This window comes from Phyllopteryx taeniolatus, chromosome 2 (genome assembly GCF_024500385.1).
Source record: "Phyllopteryx taeniolatus isolate TA_2022b chromosome 2, UOR_Ptae_1.2, whole genome shotgun sequence".
Classification (NCBI taxonomy): Eukaryota; Metazoa; Chordata; class Actinopteri; order Syngnathiformes; family Syngnathidae; genus Phyllopteryx; species Phyllopteryx taeniolatus.
This window is the reverse complement of record NC_084503.1, coordinates 26,569,951-26,586,302: the sequence shown is the minus strand read 5'-3', so window position 1 is coordinate 26,586,302 and position 16,352 is coordinate 26,569,951. Positions and strand designations below refer to the sequence as shown.

The window sequence follows — 16,352 nt, the reverse complement described above, 5'->3', positions numbered from 1 at the left end:
CTGATTGTGCATTAGAAAAGAACAAAAAGTGCTTTTTTGGGGGGCACTGAAGGGACTTGGTTCCTGAGGCATTTCATATTGGGAACATGGAAATGTTTGTTTGTTTTAATGGGTTGTTGTAAGCTATTGTTCTGACGGTCAAGCAGTAGTTGATAGTTTTGTGCTATTTATCATTAGTGGCATATGTGGCAATGTTATGGCAAGGTTTTGTCTTCTTTTTGATATTCTAATCCACATGCCCAATGCTCTGTGTTAAAATCAGAGAGAGAAAAACAACACACATCTAAATTCTGCCTATAGCAACATGTGTCAGTGCATGTACAATACCGTATCTATTTTAAATTTAATACAGAATAGTGATTCAGCTGCTGTCATTCATCTATTGATTTGTCTGCCTGTCTGTCTGTCTGACTGTCTAAATGTAAAGTTTTTAAATGTTCCTATCCGAATCATTTGTGTTATATTTGATGTTTCGTCTGTGCCGGCCATTTAAAAAAAAAAAAAAACACGTACACACGCACTGCACGCACTGCACGCACTGCACGCACGAACACATCCCCCGCTCGGCTGGACCGGGCTGCAAATCACCTTGTTTACAATCTCACACTAACACTCACATCAATTAACTGCACATTGATTTTGCCGCCTGGGACATTACAATATTGCTGAACGCTCTCCGTGCACTCCTTAGCAATGTTAACTTTGTCATCATTGCACAAGCACACCAATTAATGAGCAGTCTATAAATATGTTTTTTATTTGCTATGTCATTGATAAAGCGGATAAATCACACATTTTTACCCCCATTTTCCGTGCTCTTCCTTTCTTTTACGTCTCTTTTTTTAAAATCATGAATAAGTAAAGACTCTCGTCGAAACTAAAAGATAGCTGACAAGCCGGGGGAGCACATCCATCTTGGCCCCGCAGCTGCTCTTTAAAGATTCAGAGCAAAATAATGGCATCAGCCGTCGAAACGTTATTATCTTCATTTCTCAACATCAGCACGGGCCAGAGAGGGGCTCCGTTTGTCTTGTTTCATCCCTTCCGTACGTCTAAAGACCCTTTAAAGCATCCAGGTTTGGGAGTAATAATTATTATTATTTTTTTAATTTGGGATATATTTTGCAGGAGTTGTGTAGTCCCGGCCGGATGAATTAGACATTTAGATTAATATCATTTTAATTGGGAGTTAAATGCAACCATGCTGCACATGCGTCCCCGTTTTTTAACAAATTAATGTAAAAAAAAAAATGAAATTAAGTAATAAAATCAAGGCAGTCGTTCCTATCCTGCCAACAAGCAGTGAGTGGATGGGGACCCAATACGACTTGGTATTATGTATTGTGTTTTATTGTGACAGAATTAGTCGACTTAAAGAAATAAAGATTTAAAAAATGAAAATAAATGAAAACTTGTCAGCGCTGTTCTTCGCTGTGTCGGTCAAGAGTTTGCTCGAGAGGAAGAAAAAAAAATAAAAAGAGTGAGGTAAAAAGGGGCGGCGATGAGGGCGGGGTCCAGCGTGGTGACTCTTCATGATAGCAGCCAATCAGAGATCAGGTGGGCGGAGCTTTCCCGCTGTCCTGCTGCAGCACGGGGCCCTCTCCAAAAGTTTGTTTATTCACCCTTTGCGGTGTGTGACGACAACGTGTCCGCCACCCCGAAAATAGAGCGTCCAAACACCCCAAAATGAGTGCATTCAAGTGAAGTGGACGGAGCCTCGCGTGGACTTTTGCAGTCGGGAGGGCACGCGCGAACCAGTTGCCTATCTTAAAGGTGATTTTTGGGGGTGTGGGGGGGACGGACGGACGGACTACTACCTGCTTGAGCAGCGAGAGGAGGAGAAAGTTGTGGAACATTTATCACTTGGGACAAGACCAAGGTGAACAAAAAAAAAGGAGGGGGGCTTCCTTCCTTTCTTCCTCAAGCGGAGTTGGTGAACCTCGAGTTGGGAGACGAGGAGACGAAGAAGACCCCCACCGTCCCTCCTTCCAGCAAAGCAAATCAGGAGCTAATTGATTAAAGAGACTTGATTTGAATAGGAGGGGGGCTGGCGAGGTGCGTTTGAAAGAAGCCCCTGCCCCCCCTCCTTGCCTCCCCAGCCCCTCCTCGTCCACCTCCCTCCCTCCCTCCCTGCCTGCCGTATGATTAATCGCGAGGCATTATTGATAATCATAACGTGGCACATGCGCCTTGGATGGGCTCGATGCGAGTGAAATTCTGAGGGGCCCCTCGTTCCATAATTTTTTTTTTTTTTTTTTTTAATTATTATTTTTTTGGGGGTCTTCTTCGCCTCTTCTCCGCTTGGTGTTTGCCCCATGTACCAGCCAGAATGTCGCGGAGGAAACAAGCCAAGCCGCAACACTTTCAGTCCGACCCTCAGCTGCCCGGAGCCGGCCACAATGGTGAGTCCCACCGGCCCCACTTCCTCCTTCCCACCACCTTCCCTCCCACTTGAAAACTGCCACTTTTCAATTTTAATACTTTTTTTTCTCCTTTTAACAAAGACACACACACGCGCGCCACATCGCCAGTCCTATTACAGTACATTAATTTAGGAATTATTTCAATCATTTACCCTTTTTTTTTTTTTACGTAAATTAGTGCTACTTCACCGGTGTGTTTCAAAACTTTATTTATAATTTGTTCGGTTTTCAAAACGAACCCGCTTTCAACCGGCTCGGACCACCGTGGCCGACCTGACACCCGCTTTAACAAAAAGTGTGCCATTTGTAGGCTTAAAGTTGGGCAAAACCAAACGTTGTCCCTCGTATTCGTGTTAATTAACATAACAAGCCAGTTTGCTCATCGTCCTTTCAAAAGTTTTACTCATCGTGAGTCACAAACACACACACACGCTCAGACATAGTTAATAAATTGTGCTTGACTGAACTAAGACCACTTATTGTTGGGGGGGAAAAAAACAAAAAAACACGAAAACAATGTGATTTTACTGAAGCGTAATTTACGACATCGTCGGGAAATAAACGTGTCAAATGCTGCATTCACGGTCACAAAAAAATGTGATATGAATCTTTCCATCCTTTAAGTCTTTTACTGTAAATCTAACCATGTACTTTTTAAAAGGTTGTAATTTGTCATACTTTTTGAATACAAGCTAAGATAAATTGTGTGTTTAAAGTGATGGGAGTTGTGCAAAAGCAATGTTTGTTGACAGACTTTTTTAAATAAAATTTTATGACGGATTTACTAAACATTTATGTCATTAAAATATCATCTGTAAGGTAAATTTAAAAAATATATTCACGTGAAAATTGTGTAGATTTTGAAGTGATTATGAAGAAAAATCGATTAATGTCACGTTTCTGGAGTTGCTTTAAGTGTATATTCACGTTCTAATAATATTTTGTATCATTCTCCTTAAACTAAGCTAATTATTGTTGCATTATTATATGCTTCTGTGCTTTTGGACTTATTTGAGTTTCTGTAACGTGCAAAATGTCACTTGGGTTCAACATAATGCCACTTTAAGAAATAGCTTTGCAATTAAGTTATTTAAAAAAGTTTTTTCAAGAGAATGAGGGTAGAGATTTTTTTAAAAAAAAGTGTGTGTGGGGTGTGAGTGTGTGTGTGTGTGGGGTGTGAGTGTGTGTGTGTGTGGGGGGTGTGTGTGTGTGTGTTTGTGTGTGTGTGTGTCCAAATGTGTGTGTGGCGCTGTGCTGTTTTAACCTTTGCCAGTGTCCCCTATGTGAGGGGCAACCAGGGTTCAGGGCCCAGTGAGATCCACTTCTCGTCACCATTGACCCGACTAGTCCAAACCGCAGGCGGCCAAAACCAGGCCTTGACAGTTTTTTTCCTCTTCTATTAAGCGGTTAAGTGAGGCCCTTATCAATATTTAGCCCCTATCAGAGTTGCTCCCCAGGGGGGAAATTGGCTACCCCCCCCGAAACACACTATGACCCCCCCCCCCCCCCATTCTCTCTCTCTTTTTTTTTTTTTTTTTTTTTTTTTTTTTTTTTTTTTGTGCCCCTGCAAACAAGAGACTGTTTGTCATTTGGTTGGGGGTGATTGTCCATAGCCTCCCTTCCTCCATTTGCCTTAAGCATGACACTGGACCACAACTCTGCCAGTGTCCCCCTGCATGGCCAGACTGGACCGAGATGGTTTTTACCGGACCCCCTTTTGGTGTTGAGTGCGATGTGAAGCTCCCAACCTGCCCCTAAAATTATACAATGTAGGATTTCGCCTGTTTAAAATCTTCACTTCTTCTTGTTTTGAGGCCTTCTTGACTATGATTCATATGTAGCGGTGCATCCTCCTCACAGCAGCTTTGTCTTGATTCTTAATTTTAATTCGAACTTAATCCCTGCTATTTTGGGAATTAAGCCTAATGCTAGCATCTGCGCTATGTCCTGTGCTCCAGGATTGTTTTTTATTTTTGTCTTAACAGTTTGGCACAAAGCTTTGTTTGTTTACTGAAGTAAAGTAGCACACTTTGGACACAAAGTGTAGATTAAAACTAACCGTCTTTTAAAAGATAACAGAAAACAAAAGGTTATTAATGTGACTAAAATGTTCCCTCTGTTTTTGCTCAATTCTTATTTTATTTAAATGTTTTGCAAAGTTGCCATCTAGCAGGGTCCATTGACGGAAAGTATAGATTAAACATCGTCTTTAATTTTGTAAAATGAAAAGCAGGGTTTGTTGAATCAATTCTTTGAATCAAGTGTTTGTATTCATCTTTTTTATGAATATATTTAAAAATGTAATGTATTTACACTTTAATGTAATAATTACATCTTTTTTTAGTACTTGTAACTTTTTATAACTTGTTTAAAAATATGAAAGAGATTAAAAAGATCAGAAACCGAGTTGGAACGAAAATCTTATTACCTTTAACGTCATGCTTTTTATGTTATGTTTTTATGTCATTAACAAAATTACATTTGCATTCAATTTTGACACAATTGTACTGAAAATGAATGTGGAATAAATGTAAAAACATGCAGCGACTCCATTTTAATTATTGGTAGGGAAAAGGTGAATTTACTTTAAACACGTACTTTTTCCTACATACACACTTCATGTGCTTGTTTTTCTGCAACTTCTTGAAATGTCATGCACATTTTTGGATGTTTTTCGTATTTATGTGGCACTTTTTCTTTTTTTTTTCTCCTCCCAAAATTAACTTGCAAGCAAAGCTCTGTGTGCTCTTTTTAAAAGTGGGAGATTTGCCATGAAAAGTTAGGGTGTGTGTTTGCATAGTTGGCCAGTGTGAGGTCCAGGGGGTTTACTGTCATGGCAACTTTGCAGTTATCTGTCGCCTGGCGGCGCGGAAGAACACCGAGGGAAGATATAATCCCTTTGAGTGTGCTTCGGAGTGGGACCTGGCCCCGGGGATGAGCTCGGGGCCGGATCCCGACCAACCGGCCGGCCGACCATCCCCGCCGCTCCCATGCTGCGTGAACAATGGGGAGGCATCCTGTCTCACTCTGGGGCAGGGGGGGTGCACTTCTGCCGGGTTTCATTTGCAACTGAATTCTTGGCCCTTATGAAAGTCTCTAGAATGGGGAGGAGGAGAGTGGGTTGCAGGGGTGGGGGGGTGCAGTCACAATGAAAGGGATTCATAGAAAAATGCAATTTGTAAATCAACTTGTATGTTAAATACAGAGAATTGACAAAAGATGGCAACGAATGTGAACTGAGTCTACGAAACTAAAATATTAATTGACCTACCTCAGACTTTGTGTTTTAAGATCCTTTTTTCGTCCCTAATCAGTTATTTTGCTGTAGATTGATCACCCTCCATGTGACGCACGTCTTGTGATTTGTCAAACAACATTTATTACCGGTCCAGGTAATTTAATCATAGCCCCTCAGACTATTTAACAGCATTACTATACCCTGTGTGTTGGTATTCTCCCCCGTTCTTTGTTTTTTTCCTTGTATGGCCTCGATCTTCTCAAATGAGTTTAGCCGTGACGATAACCTTCTTCGAGATGGCGGCTGAGGGCTGAAAATGAGCAAAGTTGACAGTGAATTGAAAGTCTAATAAGTCCATCCAATGCTTGGTTTGCGCTGAGTGGACAAGCAGACTTTGAAGAGCTGTATAGGAAATCAATGAGTTTCTATGAAATTTCATTAAAGTGTCCTAGCTGCGTCCTTGCTTCACTCTGTTCTATAATTTTGATGGGTTATCTGAAGAAAATGATTACCTTTGCTTTGGCCTGATGTACATCTTCAAAGATCACTTTTAAGCAATATGTGAGTAGTTCTCATTGATTTTGTATCCCCTCTTGTTTCAGAGGCAATTGCACTGAATCTGGCCCTCTTTCTCGTTCCTCCTTGCTTATTGTTGCTTTTTTGATCGTTGTTGTTTTTTTTTTTTTTTTTTGTGAACACATCAAGGGGATAAGTGTAAAACTGATTAACTTAAGATTAGCAACAATGGAACTTTAAGAGATAAAGCCGCCTCTTTGGCTGCAAAACATTTCTAATCACTAATCCTCTGTTTCCTCCTTTTTTTGCAGGGGACACAGAACTTTGCTCTGAGGACCCCCCCTGCAAGGAGTCCGACGCCCGCGTCTGCAACAGATGTTGTGCCGAGTTCTTTGAACTCTGCGAGCTCGAGGAGCACCAAAAGAATTGCACGAAGAATCAGCTAGTCCTGATTGTGAATGAAAGTCCTGCCTCCCCCGCTAGAACCCTCTCGCCCGGGTCCCCTCCCCTTAATCCCAACGACCAGATGAATGACACTGCTAATAACACTGATCAGACAGAGTATGGCAACCTTTCTGACCCCAGCGCGCTGGAAAAAGACGAATCCATGGATGTGGATGTTTCAGGCATGAGCAGTGGTCACGAAGAGGAAGGCAGCCTTGTGGAGAGTGGGAGCCCGAGCAATGCAGTAGGCAACCTAAGTGGCAAGGGCACCGCCGGGCCTGCTGTCGGTACATCCGCTATTTCTGCCCCTCTTCCTCAGCTCGGCAACCTGGCCGAGCTGGGAAACTTCTCCATCAACAGCAACGTCATCATCGAAAACCTGCAGAGCACCAAAGTGGCTGTGGCCCAGTTCTCCCAGGAGGCACGTACCTCCGGGGGGCCCCGGGTGGCGGTGCCTACCCTGATGGAGCAGCTCCTTGCCCTCCAGCAGCAGCAGATCCACCAGCTGCAGCTCATAGAGCAGATCCGTCACCAAATACTGCGTCTGGCCTCCCAGTCCCCTGAAATGCAGGTGCCCCCGACCCCAGCTCCGGGTGCTATGGGGCCCGTCGCCGCCAGCCCACTGGCCACCCTGAGCTCCCATCTCTCGCAACAGCTGGCCGCAGCCGCAGGCCTCGCACAAAACCTGGCTAGTCAGTCAGCCAGTATTAGCAGCCTAAAGCAGCTCGCTGCTGCGGCACAGCTACCTCAGTCCAACCCAAGCAGCAGTGAGCCATCTCAGAGCATTATCACCCTGGGGCCGTCGACAGGCAATGCCCATATCCCTGAGAAGAGGCCATGCCACATCACTAACACCCCACTGGCAAAGTCCTCCACGCCGGCGTTCGGAATTGGTAGCTTGCTAAGCTCAGCAGTGAATCCCCTTCTACCTCAGCCCCCGCCAGGAAACCCCATGTTCTCCAGTTCGCTTCCGAGCGTCGGGACCACCGTTGAGGACCTCAACTCTCTGGCAACTCTGGTGCAGCAGAGGAAAGGCAAGGTGCCCAACGTCGCATCGTTCGAGACCAAGAGCAGCTCAGAAGAGGCGTTCTTCAAGCATAAGTGCAGGTTTTGTGGCAAGGTGTTCGGTAGCGACAGTGCCTTGCAGATCCACCTACGCTCCCACACCGGCGAGAGGCCCTACAAGTGCAACATCTGTGGCAACCGCTTCTCCACCCGCGGCAACCTGAAGGTGCACTTTCAGCGTCATAAAGAAAAGTACCCACACATCCAGATGAACCCGTACCCTGTTCCTGAGCATTTGGACAACATCCCAACGAGCACCGGCATTCCCTACGGAATGTCCATGCCCCCAGAGAAGCCGGTCACCAGCTGGCTGGATAGCAAGCCAGTCTTGCCCACCCTGACTTCCTCGGTCGGCATGCTGCTGCCGCCGACTATGCCCAGCCTCCCCCATTTTGTCAAAAAGGAAGATCACTCGATAGCCATAACCAACCTTCCAGTTCCTTCCACGACAAGTGACTCAGGTGCTTCTGAGCCTTCAGCAAAAAGTAGCAGAGCATCTGAAGAGGGCGAAAGTGCAACTCTGCCTACCTCAAACGGTAAAACTGAAGAAGGCAGCCATTCCTCAGGCTTTGTGACCAGTGTCAGCTCGGCTGCCGAGAGCACCACCGAGTACGCCACCTCCAACAGCCCGCCCATGTTGACCAACCCGCTCATGCCTCTCATGTCGGACCAGTTCAAGGCGAAATTCCCCTTTGGAGGTATCCTGGATCCCCTCCACGGTTCAGAGACCTCCAAGCTGCAGCAGCTTGTGGAGAACATCGACAGGAAGGTGACAGACCCCAACGAGTGCGTCATCTGCCACCGAGTGCTGAGTTGTCAGAGTGCGCTGAAGATGCACTATCGTACTCACACGGGGGAGAGACCCTTCAAGTGCAAGATTTGCGGCAGAGCCTTCACTACCAAGGGGAACCTGAAGACCCACTACAGCGTCCACAGGGCCATGCCTCCACTTCGAGTTCAGCACTCATGCCCGATATGTCAGAAGAAATTCACCAACGCCGTGGTGCTACAGCAGCATATCCGCATGCACATGGGCGGACAGATCCCCAACAACCCTTTGCCTGAGAATTATCCGGAATCCATGGTCTCTGACACTGGCTCGTTCGATGAGAGAAACTTTGACGACCTGGACAACTTCTCAGATGACAACATGGAGGGGATGGAGGAGGGTCCTGACAGCAGCATGCCCGACACACCCAGGTCAGCGGACGCTTCCCACGACAGCCTGTGCGACTCCCCGATTGCTCTCGACCTGGAGGGACGAGAGAATGTCCAAGGTCTGGACACGGAGGAGATGCGAGAATTCAAGGCTCTGTCTAATGGCTTAACAGAGGGGGATTGTCTCACCAACGACTCCTCGTCTCTCGGGGGGGATGTCGAAAGCCAAAGTGCTGGTAGTCCAGCTGTGTCTGAATCTACCTCCTCCATGCAGGCGCCATCCCCTGCAGGCATTCCACAGCAGCCCCGCAAATCCCCAGGCTTGGAAGAAAGGCAACAGAGGGCATTCTCCATGGAGCACACAGCCCTCCTACACCCTCACCCCTCCAACATTGGAGCCCTGGACCTGACGTCTGTCAACCCATCCAAGGACCCCCTGGGCATGATTTTCCCCTTCCGGGAACGTAGCGTAGCCAGGAACACGTCTTGCGACATCTGTGGAAAAACATTTGCGTGTCAGAGTGCCTTGGACATCCACTACCGAAGCCATACCAAAGAGCGACCGTTCATTTGTACGGCCTGCAATCGAGGGTTCTCTACCAAGGGCAACCTCAAGCAGCACATGCTTACCCATCAGATGCGAGACCTGCCCTCGCAGCTCTTCGAGCCCTCCAACACCAGCCTGTCCTCCAGCCCCACGCCCTCCCTGCTATCCGTCTGCTCGCTCGGAAAGCCAGAGGTCAACGGTTTCCTGCTCGCCCTCCACCCGGAGAGCAAGGACCCCTCCGCCTCCTCTGCTGCCGTTTCCGCAGCAACCACTGCTGGCTTGGTCACGCCGTCCGCTTCCACCTCACCAGTGCTGTCAGCCGCACCGCCTCGCCGGACGCCGAAGCAGCACTTCTGTAACACCTGCGGCAAGTGTTTCTCCTCATCGAGCGCCCTGCAGATCCACGAGCGCACGCACACTGGCGAGAAGCCCTTCGCCTGCAGCATCTGCGGCCGTGCGTTCACCACCAAAGGAAACCTCAAGGTACGCTTACAAAATTTATAAAAGAGAAGTTCAGTTCAAGAATAATGTGAATTGTTTATCGCGGGGAAGATACGTTACAAAAGCACCCGCAGTAGGTGAAGATCCGTGTTATGGAGAGACCACATCATTAATTAAATCAATAAATAAAACCAAACAGTTTTACCCATTTCATATGCTTTTAATCCATTCAAATTTATAAACAGTTAATGCAATGTAAAACAGTCAAGACAATTTCGGAAAATCTACACCATACAGACAAGATATAGTTGCCAGACAAAAAAAAAAAAAAAAAAAAGAAAGCCACAGGCTATTGCTCCGGTTATAGTTTAGTGGTACTGTACACATTTATCAATTTTATTGCTCTCCTGTTTGTCCTACATAAGGGGACTCTAAATCTTTGGCCTGAGGCAAGGACCTTAAAGTAGTGGTGAAGAGGATTTCCTTCACAGTCCACTATGGCATTGGCCTTTTTGAGGACCTGCTTTGTCAAAAATAGCCATAAGACGAGTCTGTGGGCCACCAATGAGGTTGCCAGATGCATCCACAATTTGAGCAATGTCCCTTTTTTCAATAAAAGCAAAAGTAAGAGCAGAGTGGATAAAACATAAAATATGCACATCGCTTTCCTGTCTGCTTTAAAATAATTGAGCTCCCTCAATTGGAAAATGACTCGTAATGATAGGGGGAAGAATGAAGGAATGAATCTTGTATACGGTGTTCAACCTAAATCACTGATGGGGAATTAGGAATGCTTATATGTTTAACGCACTTATGTTTGTTTCTTTCCTACACCAGGAATGTTTGTGGGTCAATCGGACCATCTCTGTGTTTAGTCATCCTAAACAAACACCAACAGAGCACACTACTAAACCGTTACTATTCAGTCAATATTTAGTGCAACTCCACGCCTCACTCGCTTGTTGTTGTTTTTTGTCACATTTCCCCAATGATTTTTGGAGAAGAAATGCCCATGCACACAACTTTGTGTGTTAAATAGGAGTGAAATACTGGAAGGCGTGTGTGCATGCAGGCAGGCATGTCTGTGATGGGAGAAAAACAAGAATGCGTGAATGAGTGTACCATATTTGCAAAACAAGAAAATGTATAAATTTGACATTTATTAATCTCGCTCGCGATCTGTCTTTCTCTCTCTCACACACAATTGACCCACAAGTTGAAAACACCTCTCTATACATATTAAGTTGTTGCCACAAATGGCGAAATTATGCCCTAATTATTCACACTACTACAGTTACTGTAGTCATGGTGTTGAAGTGTGTTCATTTTTGCTTTTCTTTTTTAAATGTATTTTTCTACAGTTAAACGTACAGCAAGTCACACTCACCCATGAACATTTCTGGTATAGCAAAGGAACAAACGTAAAATAATGGTCAGATGTTTAAAAATGTTTCTAAATTTATTTATTTATTTTCACAACAGAGTTAACTTTATCGTTGCTAGTTGAGAGACTTGATGATGCCACACCCGCAATAAAAGCGGACAGTGTAATTTTTACCGCCCAGCCCTCCAAGTCCCGCGTGAGACCAGCATATTAGGGATCAGACCAAGCAGCCTCCCCCAAATAAGATGTTTACCACCACACAGCAAACCATCTCACTCCATCCAGGGTGTCAAGCTATTTTAATGTGCAGTGCGGTATCATTGTTGTTATTTTTTCCATTGCATCATCCCTCCTCTGCCTCTGTCTAGGTCCACATGGGCACACATGTGGAACAGCACTCTACTTAATAGGGGCTTGATTGCAAATTAAGATATAATTTGAAAAATATTTCATAAGAAGAAAATAAGGTCATAGTCTATTGCAGGTCAAATGATCAAGTTTTAAAGTTGAAAAGTCTAGAGAAAAAATAGATAATATACAAGAGAGGTGTAGGTCCACATTGGCATGGGTGGGTTGTTTGAAAAAATATACATACTATTTATATAATGACAAGACAAAAAATTATTAGGGCCATATTTTTATCCAGATTTTTTGCTATTTTTTATCTATAATTTTTTGTTTCATTTGATAAATTGTACCCATAAATAAAGAGATGGGTTGATTATTAAAATATATTTTTCTTTTTTTTTTTTTAAACCATAACAGCAGAGTTTATTTTAAATATGTTTTTTTTTTTTTTGCTTGATTATTATAACTGGGTTAATTTAAAAAAATCTTTTTGGGTAGCTTTTTTAGTACAGGGGGTCAGTTTAACAGGTTATATTTTCATATATGGGGCCAAATTTTATTCTTAATTTGTTTCCGCGGTTGTTCTTTACAGGTCCACATGGGCACCCACATGTGGAACAGCGCCCCTGCTCGACGTGGGCGCCGGCTCTCTGTGGACGGCCCCATGGCCTTCCTTGGGGCCAACCCCATCAAGTTCCCGGAGATCTTCCAGAAGGACCCAGCGGCAGTGTCACGGGCTGGTGCCGGTGACCCGGCCAGTTTCTGGAATCAGTACGCCGCTGCCTTCTCCAGCGGCCTGGCCATGAAGGCCAACGAGATCTCTGTCATCCAGGGCGGCGGCCTGCCGCCTATGTCGGGCGCAGGCGTGGGCAACGGCGGAAGCTCGCCCGTCGGCGGTCTGACGGGCAGCCTGGACAAACTCCACAGCGCCGAACCCAACGCCGCCCTGGCCGGCCTGGAGCGGATGGCCGGCGCGGAGAACGGCGCCCACTTCAGGTTCACGCGATTCATGGAGGACAATAAAGAAATTGTCACAAATTAGACACACAGAGACACACCCAGAACTGTGAAGACAAGTCTATTGTAGTTTTTTTTTTTTGTACAATGTACATGTTATAGTTCCTGGGAGCTTATTTATTAGTGGCTATAACCATGCTTGAGACGCAGTGGAAGCATTATAACAGTTAGACCAGATGTGTGTGCGTTTGTGTGTGTGCGTGTGTGTGTGCGTGCTTCTTCTCAAGACGATGTGTGATAGAAACTCTGAACTTGGCATTAAGTTATTTCCGTGTCCCCCTTGTAGTGTTACATAGCTATGACGTCTGCCTGTAAGATCCAAAAACGCTGTAAATAATGTACACTGATCTTGTAGTTGGTCTGATGTGTGTTCACAGACCCCCTACCACTTTTCCTCCACCCCCACATTTTATTTAATTTAAGGAAGACGAAACATGGACGTGTAAAACAGTGTTTGTTGCTACTTTCCATGATTGTTTACTTCCATACTCCTCCATTCCCCCCAATATTTGGAACTGAGACAGCCAATCGTTCTCCACAGTGCTGCTAACGTGATGTGTTCAAGTCCCCCAAATAGATGATGATGTACATACATGTCAAGAAGTCCAGTGGCCAGCTGACACACAAAAAGGATGGATAGTGTTGTTGTTTTTTTTTTGTTTTTTTTTTTATATATAAATATAAATATTATATTGGGTTTGACAAACCTTTCGGACTGTTACATGCACTTTCTCGGAAAGGTGGAAGATCTTTAATGGGTCCAGTTTCTCTACACTTTAATACCTACTAACAAAAACTCTTAAGATACTGTAATTCTTTACTCGAATAATAATCAAATACATCAGTTTTCCAAAAGAAGCACTCAGTGTTTGTGTTTGTGTGCCTTTTATTATTTAGTGTCGTTTCACATAAATTGATCATTTAAGTTACAAAAAAAAGTAAAATTTTGCCTGTGGATTGGCTGGCAAGTTAAAGTCGGCTTGGGTGGCTCTTGCAGCTCGTGCACGACCCGAATGAGGATAAGCAATGTAGAAGATAGATGGATGCTCGTAATATTTTATAATAAAATAAAAAATAAAAACAGTCTATCCACTGATTTTTTATTTAAATATAAGTATTTGTGCAATTAAAACGATACACAACGTGTTACACTAATACTATTTGTTATAATTTCCCATGAACATTTGAGACATTTAAATGAATAATTGTTGAATTTTGCTCAGGGCTTTAAAAAAGACCTGCTTTCTTGACCTTTTGAATTTGGACTTTCTTATAAGGTTGGATATAGGTGAACTAGTGGTTCACACTTGCATCTCATAGTTCTGAGGTCGTGGGTTCAAATCCGGGCTTGCATATTCTTGTGTGGGTTTTCTCCGGGTACTCCGGCCTCCTCCCACATTCCAAAAACATGCATGTTAGGTTCGCTGAAAACTCAACTGCCTTTAAGTGTGAATGTGACTGTAAATGGTTACATGTGCCCTGGGATTGGCTGGCGACCAGTCCAGGGGGTTCCCCACCTCTTGTCCAAAGTCAGCTGGGGTAGAATCCAACACACCCGCGGCCTTCGGGAGGAGAAGCGGTAAGACACAGTGTTTCTTATACAACTATTATGACTTTTTTTTTTGGGATCATTTTACATCAGAGATCACGTTGAATTATCCCAGTGGCAAAAAATAACTGATTTTTAAGTTGAAACGATTTTTGAAATTGTATATATTTAATAGTATACATAAGTGTTATACTAAAAAAAAAAAAAAAGATTAGTTCATTTATAATTGTGTTTAGGGCAATGAAGCGTCTGCTTTTCAACTTAAGAAACATTGCTTTTACGTTTTATGTCCTGAATTTATTGAAATCGAACATGTACATGATCAACGTGTAAAACTAACATGTCCTTTGATTGTTTTCGAGCAAAGGGGGAAATTACTTTAGATTACCACATTTTAATCATGTGCAATCGAAAATTAAGTACTTATTTTTCAGGGTAAACACGCGTGTTATACGTGAAAGAAAATAAACGTCAATTGTCTGTCATTTTTATTCAGTGTAAGAATATACAGTAACAGCAATAACATCTTTGGATATTTTGTTCCTGCTGTATAGAAACTAAGTGGATGGATGGATAGAGATATCCCAATTGCCATTTTGTCTCTCATGTCATTCTTTCATCAAATTTGCCGATGCCGACATCGCGTGCGTCTGACACTTTAAGACGTAAAAAATAATAATCATAATAGTAATACACAAATAAAAATAAAGTCGTCAAAACGGACAATTTAAGCGATTTTGTTTAAAATAAAGTTGTTAAAAGGACGGCGGCACGGCGTCATCCGGATTAAAAGGAATTTGTCGCCTCGCTTTCTTTTCTCTCTTTTTTTTTGTGTAGTCGTCGTCATTCATAAGGACGTTTTTGTGGCTGCCGACAGTCGCGTCTTTGAACACATCGCGACGCATCCGATGCTCCGTTCACGTGTCCGTCCTCTCAAACGTCAGATTTGGGACATGCGGCGCTATCTGATTCTTTTTTTTCTTTTTTCCTGCGGAGTCCATTTTATTCCGCAATATGAAAAAAAAAAAAAAATACAACTTTAAAATAATGTATGATATTTCTTAGGTCAATTTTGTTCGGCATGCCTTAAATAAACTGAACAGTTAATTGGTTTTGTAAACATTCCTGTTGGTTAACGAAAATGTGCAATTCTATTCTTATGCTTAACTAACATTTTTAAATATTGTAATTGGTTTTCTTTATATTCTGCAATACTATTGCTTCAATTAGTGTTATTGTTAATCTGATAATACCCTTTTTTACTTTTATCTTTATTTTGTATGCTCACGAAAGAGTAAAAAACAACTTTTACATATTTTACACAGGGCTTTTCAAATGTATTGAGGTGGGAGTATTTAGTAATTTATTCACTTTCAATTCAAGTATGATGGGAGTCACTAACACTTAATCTCAATGTTCAATTGTCATAACAGTAATATTAGTACAGTAATAACTACATATAATTTACTTGCCCAAATTTGTTTATCCTAAAACTATAGTATTATAAATAACACATTGCTCTATTTGGAATGTTTAGAATAAATATTAAAAGCATCGAATACATTTGTAATATTGGCAAAATAATACTGTGTAATTTTTTGGGCCTTGTGGCTAAGCTCATCCTATGTGTTCATGTGAATACAAAAGATATATATAATCTAAACATTAGGATATGGCAAACTAATTTGACACATCATAGCAATATTTTCATATAAATACTCGTGTAATCAAAAATGAATGATCACTATTTGTTATTAGAATGCCGTGTAGTGTTGACATGTAAAGGCTTTGTACAGTATGACTCGTGTGAGCTTTTCTTGAAATTGTTAGCTCATATGGCTGGAGGGCTCGGGCGTGAGAGGAGAGCAACAGGAAGTGCACGGGAGGAGAAATCTAGCTGGGCCTTCCACCGTGCAACAATCTCTCTCTCTCTGAGCCCATATGCAGGATGGATGGATGGATGGATGGGACGGGTGGATGCACGGAAAAAGAGGCATGCACGCCTACTGCAACATTACAATCTCAGGTGGTGGGAATGTGTTGCATGCGCTGCGTGGCTCTCTTCCAGTGCAACAGCCTGGCCTGTGCGGGCACACACACACACACACACTGAAACACGATCGCAGCTATTCAGGAGCCAAAATGGTTCCCATGTTCCTTTTTATTGGGTTATTGCTCACGAAGCATACATACAACGGTGTTTTGGGGGCTAATTAATTCAT

At 43.4% G+C, this 16,352-nt stretch overlaps 1 protein-coding gene across 2 annotated transcripts; it reads left to right on the top strand.

Annotated features, from left to right (window-relative positions):
• The first annotated feature begins 1,597 nt into the window (after nucleotides 1-1,597).
• sall1a (spalt-like transcription factor 1a) lies at nucleotides 1,598-13,439 on the top strand. 2 transcript variants are annotated; one of them, XM_061765566.1, is made up of 3 exons: nucleotides 1,598-2,402; nucleotides 6,489-9,874; nucleotides 12,157-13,439. In XM_061765566.1, the coding sequence occupies exons 1-3, from the start codon at nucleotides 2,330-2,332 to the stop codon at nucleotides 12,604-12,606; spliced, it is 3,909 nt and encodes a 1,302-aa protein (XP_061621550.1). In that variant the 5' UTR covers nucleotides 1,598-2,329; the 3' UTR covers nucleotides 12,607-13,439. The 2 variants fall into 2 exon arrangements, with proteins under 2 accessions (XP_061621550.1, XP_061621551.1); XM_061765567.1 differs by lacking the exon at nucleotides 1,598-2,402 and adding an exon at nucleotides 4,006-4,192.
• Nucleotides 13,440-16,352: the final 2,913 nt, after the last annotated feature.